This window comes from Solanum dulcamara, chromosome 6 (assembly GCF_947179165.1).
Source record: "Solanum dulcamara chromosome 6, daSolDulc1.2, whole genome shotgun sequence".
NCBI classification, from domain to species: domain Eukaryota; kingdom Viridiplantae; phylum Streptophyta; class Magnoliopsida; order Solanales; family Solanaceae; genus Solanum; species Solanum dulcamara.
This window is the reverse complement of record NC_077242.1, coordinates 62,562,660-62,571,037: the sequence shown is the minus strand read 5'-3', so window position 1 is coordinate 62,571,037 and position 8,378 is coordinate 62,562,660. Positions and strand designations below refer to the sequence as shown.

At 33.7% G+C, this 8,378-nt stretch overlaps 1 protein-coding gene across 1 annotated transcript; it reads right to left on the bottom strand.

Annotated features, from left to right (window-relative positions):
- Nucleotides 1-605: 605 nt before the first annotated feature.
- Nucleotides 606-3,851, bottom strand: LOC129892417 (cation transporter HKT1;3-like). Its single transcript, XM_055967983.1, has 3 exons — nt 2,757-3,851; nt 1,582-1,803; nt 606-998 (listed from the first exon to the last, which is right to left on the bottom strand). Exons 1-3 carry the CDS (start codon nt 3,836-3,838, stop codon nt 800-802), a joined length of 1,503 nt encoding a protein of 500 aa, XP_055823958.1. The 5' UTR covers nt 3,839-3,851; the 3' UTR covers nt 606-799.
- Between the last annotated feature and the right edge of the window lie 4,527 nt (nt 3,852-8,378).

The following is an 8,378-nucleotide window of genomic DNA, read 5'->3' as shown; positions in this document are numbered from 1 at the left end:
ACGGAGAATGTGACTGATGCTCGTTTATTAATTGTGTCTGAGCATACTTAGCATAATTATTTGTGGTGTAGTAACACATGTGTTGGATTCGTATGATACTTGTGATTTCTGTCTCAAAGTCATATGTAATGTAGAATAGTTTGAAGCGTGTCAATTAAAATCCAAAATTTTCTTAACTCTAGTTGTATCCATTATCAAGTATAGTATCAGCCCGCGTCTAAAAGTCCTTACAAAGATACGGAATGTTCAATTGAAGGAACTTCAAGCACAGATTTCACATATATACAAGGAAGATAACCAACTACCGGATTACATTTTAATATTATAATATACCAATAACTAGTTTTACTCTAGGAATATAACAACAACAACAATAACATATCCACTGAAATCCCTCTAGGTAGGGCCTGTGGATGGTAGAAGATATTCATACCTTATCATTACCTCATGGAAATAGAGAGGTTGTTCTCGAAGGCCCTTAGTTCAATTGCATCAAACCCAAGTAAATGAAAAAGAAAATAATGAAGAAAGCATAGCGGTAAATAAGAAAAGCATTGTAAGGTCAACAACTATGAAACAGTAACAATAACAAAATAGTGTGATAAACGAAACATAATAAATAACATATGAAAAAAAAACTACAAGAATATGATTAGTACCGCAATAAATGGCACTAACAAGGCCTAAATGGGAGAAACGAAAAGACAAAAGAAAGAGAAAGGTCAAACAACTTGAGAATTTATATTTATTTTACATATAATATTTACCTAGATGATAGTTAAAGTAGTCATAAGTGAAGTTATAATACTTTCCAAGACTTGCCACCTCTTTGATTGTACTTCTTCATCCTTCCAAAGAACATGACAATTATCAAAATGAACTTTCCTGTATTACTCCACTTTCCAGCAAATCCATATGTTGCATCCTTGCAATGGCCATCTGGTTTTATTTGCCTTGCACAACTATAGCCCATTGACATTCCAACAGTCCCATATGCACTGAAAAAAGTTTGGAATGAAAATCATCTTAGTTATAATATTACTATGGCAAAATACCTAATACCCCTTAAATTTGGAGCGTTTTATTTAGATTTCCTAAATTATCAGTAGGTTTTTTTTGTGGTGAAATTATCAGTAGTCTTAATTACTCCCGAACTTGGCTATTTGATAACTTCTACCTCCTAGACGCTGATGTAGCATATTGAGTGGCTATACACTCTCTTTTTGGCATATGGGGATGAATATAATATACGTAAGTATTCGAGTTGATAACTTGGCTTCACTAATTATGAATGGTGCCTCACATATTATGGAGTGCATAAGACTCATACCGCACACTACTAGAAAAGATATGTGGAAATAGCAAGTGAATATTTTTTGATGGAAAGATAGTGATGTTTTAGTAGTGATATCGCAGTTATGCTCGATATATATATATATATATATATATATATATATATATATATATATATATATATGAAGAAAGAAAATGCGATGCAACTTAAAGAAAATATCTTTAGTAAAAGAAGAAAAGATTCTAAATATCAATTAAATTTTGAAGAAAAAATTGTGGTCGACTCACCTTATGACTTCAAAGACAATGTTGAGCACATTGAAGTTGAGTGGATCACTTTTCATTTTTTCTTTCTCCACAACACAAATAAGAATGGTAAAAATGACCAAACAAGAAGGTTGTGAGAATGATATGTACTCCATCAAGCTTCGCCCTTTTCTCCTCTTCATTTTTTCTGACTTCTCTTCATAATTGTCAACAGGCAAAAATGTAGTATAGGGTGATAGATACCTGCAGTGACAAACCAAGTGTAATAAAACATCCATTGCAATTCTTACATTTTTATTTTACAATAAAAAGCTTTAGATACTCATTAACAAATTACTGTGTATAACTATATATAATAGAGCAATAATAATATATAATTGTTCTACTATGATCCATATTCTAGTTCTCCGCTTCAATTGATGTGATGGTACGTGTTTCACACGGCACACTTTAATTTTAAAAAAAAATTGAAGATTTTTTAAGTTTATGGTCTGAAATAAATCAGAAAGATATATTTGTTATCAACTCATTAAGTGTAAAATGGACCAATAAGCATCTTCTTACTCAAAATCAATTTTCTTCCTTTTTATTACTCCTAGTATTTTAATTAGTTTCTATTTTTATCTAGAAGAGTGAAGGAGAGGTCAAGGAAACAATTGGACCTACAATTGAGAGCATAATGGCGAGTAATCTAGAAGAGTGAAGGATTGTGTGTGGTGCAAAATTTGTGGCTCAAATGGAGAATGAAGTGAATCATGAATATTTGCTAGTGGAGTCTCAACTATGAAAGCATAGGTTCTCTCTTGATGATACAACAAATGCTAGCAGCCTGTACACCAATTGAAGTGTAACAAGTGTGTGTACGTAAGTTGCATGTACTTGTATTCACAGCCATGGTCCTATTAGTGCATGTGGATAATAAACTACAAAACAATGAATTACTTTCTCCAAATGTTACATTATTTAACTTGACATAATTTTATTTTAAAAAAATGAATTAAATAAATCTTAGATATTTATGTAATTATAAATTATTTTATTAAAGAATAAAAGAGGAATTTGAAAAAATAAGTAATTTCAAACTATAAAAATATGACATTATTTCCTCTGGCCAACCTACGCCACTTACAAAAAGTAGTGTGTCAAATAAATTGGCGAATAGAATAGAATAAGAACAAAAATTGTATAATACTTACATCATTAAGGTGAACAATACTAAGATTGCTGGAGTTAAAGTTGAAAGATCAAATACAGATTGACCAGTATGCCTTGTATTCACAACCTCAAACAAAGAGGCCACCATCTTCTCATAACTACTCAATCCAGAAGTGGCTTCAGAATTCCATTCCAATGAATAAAACACTACAAACTGCACTACTATTAATCCCACAACACTAATTGCAATAGAAATCGTTTCAAAAGATGGAAAAATATGTGAATAACCAACACGTTTCGAGTTCTTCAAAATATACTCTAACTCTTGTCTCTTTGTGATTTTCCAGAGGAACAAAATAGTGAGCCGTAAACAAGGAGCAAACAAAGTGTTTCCAAGAAGGATTTGAGGGATAAGAATGAGAAGAAGGCCTGAATTTTGCTTGAAAACAATCATGTTTTCATTTGTAGGGACAAAACCACAATTTACAAATGTTGAAACAGTGGTGAATAGTGAAAAAGTATGTAAGTTAAGTCCTTTTTCTTTAAGGATTTGTTTCGCACTTGGGATGATTCCTATGTAGAGAGAAACTAACGACGAACCAAGAAGAATAATACCAAGAATATATCCAAAAACCACGTAACTCAACAATCTTATCGACTTCATCTTGATAATTTCATCGTAATCATGACTATGCTCGATAGGGTTTATTATTACATTATCTTCTAACTTATCGACCACGTTTATTACTGCTCCTAGCTCATAATCTTTGCTACTAAAAGAGTCATCTTTGTTTTCTTTCTTGATGAGTTGAAGACTAAGAAAAGAGGTAAAAGCTTCCCCACCAAGAAACATTAATATAGTCATGAAAACAAGTTGGACATTTGAGAAAACTTCCATTTCAACCGTAGACATACTAGAAACAGTGGTAGAAGAAACAGAAGTGAAAAACACATCTAGGTTTTGAGGACGGAATGACGGTAGAGTTCTAGGTTTTGAAACATAATTCACAGCTAAGAAACCTAAAATTGAAAGGATCATGAAATACCCTAATTCTATCCAAAATAATTTTACCCTATGACTCGTAGTCTTAAAGAAGGACAATGAAAGTGGCTTCACTGTCATTGTTAATGAATTTGCTTTTCTCTTAAATTTTATTATAGTGAAGGGTTCAATTTATAGTAAAATTGTGAAGTAGTGGAATTCCCTATACTAGGCCCCTTGATGTGTAAGCTTTAAATTAAGTCCAACAACAACTATTTTATCAAAAGAAGTGGGAATATAATAATTCTTTGAAAATGATCAGATAATTCCATATCCTAGCTTAAGTGGAAGAAGAAGATATATCATTTTGGATTTAAAAAACATGGTGAAATAGGCATCTCTGATTTCAAGTTCATGTACAAACTAATGTCTACTTTGTAATTCTAATTGTTGTGATGTAATTACCTTGAAGGTTATTTTTGGAAATTCATGAAAATTTATCATTTTATTCCTCTCAATAGTTGCCCCGAGTCATGTTTGATCAGTATTTGAAGATAAAAATCTAACTGATCTAAAAGTTGAGATTCTTGAAAGTTTCTGTGTCTTGAAAGCTTTAAGTTGTTAAAAATATTTTAATCATAATGCCAAACTACGAGTCTGTGACTGGAATTCTATCAACTCCATCAGCTTTCGAATACAGAATTTGGTCTAGGAGAGTTGTCGTTCTGAGTTCTAAGATTTTTATAGATATTTAAACCCTTCAGTTGTGATTCTAGTGAAGTTAAAGTCAAAGTTTGACTTTGGTCAACATTCGGATTTCGTCTACTCGAATTGAATTTCCTTGGATTTTCTTGAATTTAAGAGGTGATTTTATGCCTAGATAGAGCTTCGGTTTATTTTTTGAAAGTTTCGAGGCCGTTTTCATTTTTTTCCAAAATATTCATCAGAAGGGGTTTTAATGGGTGGAAAGTCAAGACCTTGAATCTGTGTTTAGATAGTTCTATTTAGTCTGGATGTCAAATTTATTAGGGTAGCGTGTATGATTTGTGTACACAAAATTCTGAACGAATTCCAAAGGTACATTCCAAAAGAATTTTTTCTTCCATGTTAGAGTAGTTGTTGGTTTCTGATGTCTGATGTAATGTACATCGCGGTCACGTGGCTACCTGTCATGATCGAGTACATGTGATCTATTTTCCATCATGATCGCGTAAAGTAGGACTCTGGCAAGTGGCGCTTGTGTTGCCTTGGCCACGATCGCGTGTGTCAAAAGCCGAGTTGACTTAATTAACTCTTTGCAATTGTGTGGGTAGTGACACAATCGTGTAGAGCAACTTACCTTGCTGAATTAAATTCCCAAGAGTTGGGATTTCTTCCCCCATTTCATCATTTTTGAACCTTGGAAGTTCGGGATAGGCGATTTCTAAGGAGTTTTTCGAGATAAATATTTTGGATGAGTGATTGTAACATCGATTCTTCATTATCCATTATTTATAATATGATTTTAATTTTTAATCACTGATTTTGAATTCAAATTTTGTGGGTTTTGTCAAGAGCTTGAATTTTTTTTTAAATAGAGGTTTTAATCTTGATTTCAACTCAATTTTCGATACGATTTTGTGTGTGAGTTCCAAAATCTTTGGACATTATGAGTTTCTATATAAAAATTTCAAATTTTCCCTTAGGGTTTGACTTTTTAGGTCAATTTGTATGCAGTTTTCAAAAATAACAAAATGAGTATCGATTTTCATAATTTCTCATAGGGATTCTATATTTGATTTACATTTTGTAGATCCGGAGGTGCATTATAAAGGAAAGACTCAAGTACCGACTTGATATTACCCTCTTTTAAGACAAGTGGACCTTTTGATATTCTTTAAAGTATGTTACCTGTATACCTTGTTTGTGTGTGCTGGGGTAAGGGAAAGTGGGAAACATCTTCGTATTTTTCTACTTGCTATCAAAGGTTGTCGAAATGTTAGTAATGTTCATGTAGGGTTAAAAAAATGAAATTATTGAATTAGTAAATTATGATGTGCCATGAGTGAACTGAATGACTTATTGACTCCATTTTTAATGGGGTACCCATGATTTTGTGTGAAATATTACTATTGATGTGAACTATATCATCCATCTCATTATAGGTCTTGTGATGTTTGTGAAGCTGATGTGTATCGGTAAAACAATCATGCATCGCTCTATATGTCATTTGCATTGCATTAAACCCCATTATCATTGGTTGATGTGTGTGAGTGAAGTATTACCATCGTGATTATGATTGAGAACTCCAGTTCTTTTGTTGAAAGTTTGTCGATGTCATTATCAATGAGATACTTCTATTTTGTTATATGCATTGTCACTATAGTATTATTTAGTCTGGCTAGATTTTGAATTATGTGCAAGTTGTAGTATGTGGAGGTTTGTATGGTGTGTCACAATACTTGTGTTCGACATTAATTTACTTAGGGTCAACTAGAGACGGTTGTTCAGTACCGTTGAGGTTTTGGTACTCACTCCCTTGATTTCTTCACTTGTGTAGGTTACGAGCTCTGATTTTCTTGATCATTACATCCTCGGATTGTCTTGATCATTCCCCCTACATCACAGTATAATGCTTGCATTTTGGAGTTAGTGAGGTAGCTTCCAGTTCTCCTGACGAACGTCACTTACTCTTTTCTATGTCTTTCTATTATTCTAGTGTTGCATATATTCAACTTGTTCCATTCAAAAATCTTTATATTTATCTAGTGGCTTGTATACGCGACACTAATTTTTAGGGGTTGTTTTGATTATTTTATATTTTTTGCAATGCTTTTCTTATGTTTAGTTCTCATTACTTCTTTTAGTTCTGCTTTTACCCTTGTTGAGAGTTTTTTAGGCTTACTTATCTAGGTGGGATAAGGTAGGTGCTATCATGCCCAATTTTTGGATCATAACAAATTTGTATCAGAGCTCAGGTTCATAGGTCTCACATGTATACGAGCTAAGTCTAGTAGAGTCTTAAGGATCAACGTAGAGATATATGTTGATTATCTTAGACAGGCTATGAAGACTGTTAAGAAACTTCCTTTTGTTCATTTATTCTCATCGTGTGTGATTACTTTCATTAGTACTAAGTTGTGGCATGTTCTTTTATCAGATGGTTAGGCTGAGAGCTACTGCTACTTGTAGAGGAGGAGAGTCAATCCCTAAGTATGTCGCTTAGACCAAGCTACAGGGAGAAGTAGAGCTCGTGCAAAGGGAGAGGTCTTGCTCGAGGAGTGCCACCTACTAGAAGCCATGATTGATGCACTTCTCCCAAGATAGAGATGGGTGTTGGAAGGGATGGACCAGGTTCTCCTAGAATATGTTGTTGCACCTTTGCTTCAGGACACCTTGTTGAGGATTTTGGATGCACTTGAGGGTATTGCTTAGAGTGGAAGTGCGAAAAGCACACCTGAGGGTTCTCATACTAGATCAAGAGTGCATATCCTAGATCTGCAACACGTTAGAGTCATTCCTGGTCCAGTGGATCAGAGAGTCAATGGTGATCCTTTACCGAAAGTTGGAGCTCTATAATCCAATCGGTTATTTTTAGAAATTTGTGTGAAATTACAATTTTACTCCTCTTGATAGTTTTTCTAACTTATATTTGATCAGTTTATGAGGTCAGTTTTGGAAACCCTTTGAAAAGTTGTAATTTTTTGAAAGTTTGGGTCTTAAAAGGCTTAAGTAGTTAAAGGTCATTTACAGCGTCTTTTGGAGTATTGAATCTCAAAATGGAATTCTGTTGACTCCATCAGCTAGGTTTGGGATAGGTATCGTTTTTAGATTTGGGATTGTGTCACAGAATTAAGGTCTTAAGTTGGAAATTATTGAGATTTTAGCCTTTGAGTTGACTTTGATCAACATTTGGAGTTCGGATGCTCTAAATAAATTTCCAACAATTCCATTGGATCTAGGAGATGATTTTAGGCTACGTGAGGTCTTAGTTAATTTTTCAGAAGTTCTGAGTTTGATTTTGTATTTTTGAGCCATAAGTTAGTTCAGTTGAGACTAAATTGGTTTCGGGTCAAGAAGACTTCAAATTCAAATTTCAACGATTCCATTAAATCCAGAGCGTTGAATTTAGTAGAGAAATATGTATGTTTTATGTGCACAGGGTTCTAAATGAATTTTAAGGGCTCATTCGGAGCAAGTTTGAACTTTTGTGTTTGTTGTTTCTGGTGCAAGGTATACTGTTGATCTCAATCGCTTGACTATCTCTAGCGATCTCATGGAGCCTTTTCTTGGGTACATCGCGATCATGTCAGCCACATCGCGGTTGTGTGGGATTAATTCCCCGAGACATCACAATCGCATGAAGCCTAGTCATGATCGTGATGGTCAATTACTGAGTTGACCACTATAACTCATTGCGATCGCCTGGATGGGTGTTGCAATCGCCATGAATATTTTTTATTGAATAGTGAAATATTTCCAAAAGTTAGTAAATGCCCTTTTTTTACCATATTTGCATTTTGGGAGCTCGATATGGACGATTTCAAAGGAAATTTTCATGTGAAATAAGTTGGGTAGGTGTTTGTGACCTTTAATCTTCATTACCCACATATTACCTTTGATTTTAAACACCTAATTGTGGATTTTGTAGTCAAAAGTTTTGGGAGGTTTTCAAGAACTTGAGAATTACTAAAATGGTGAT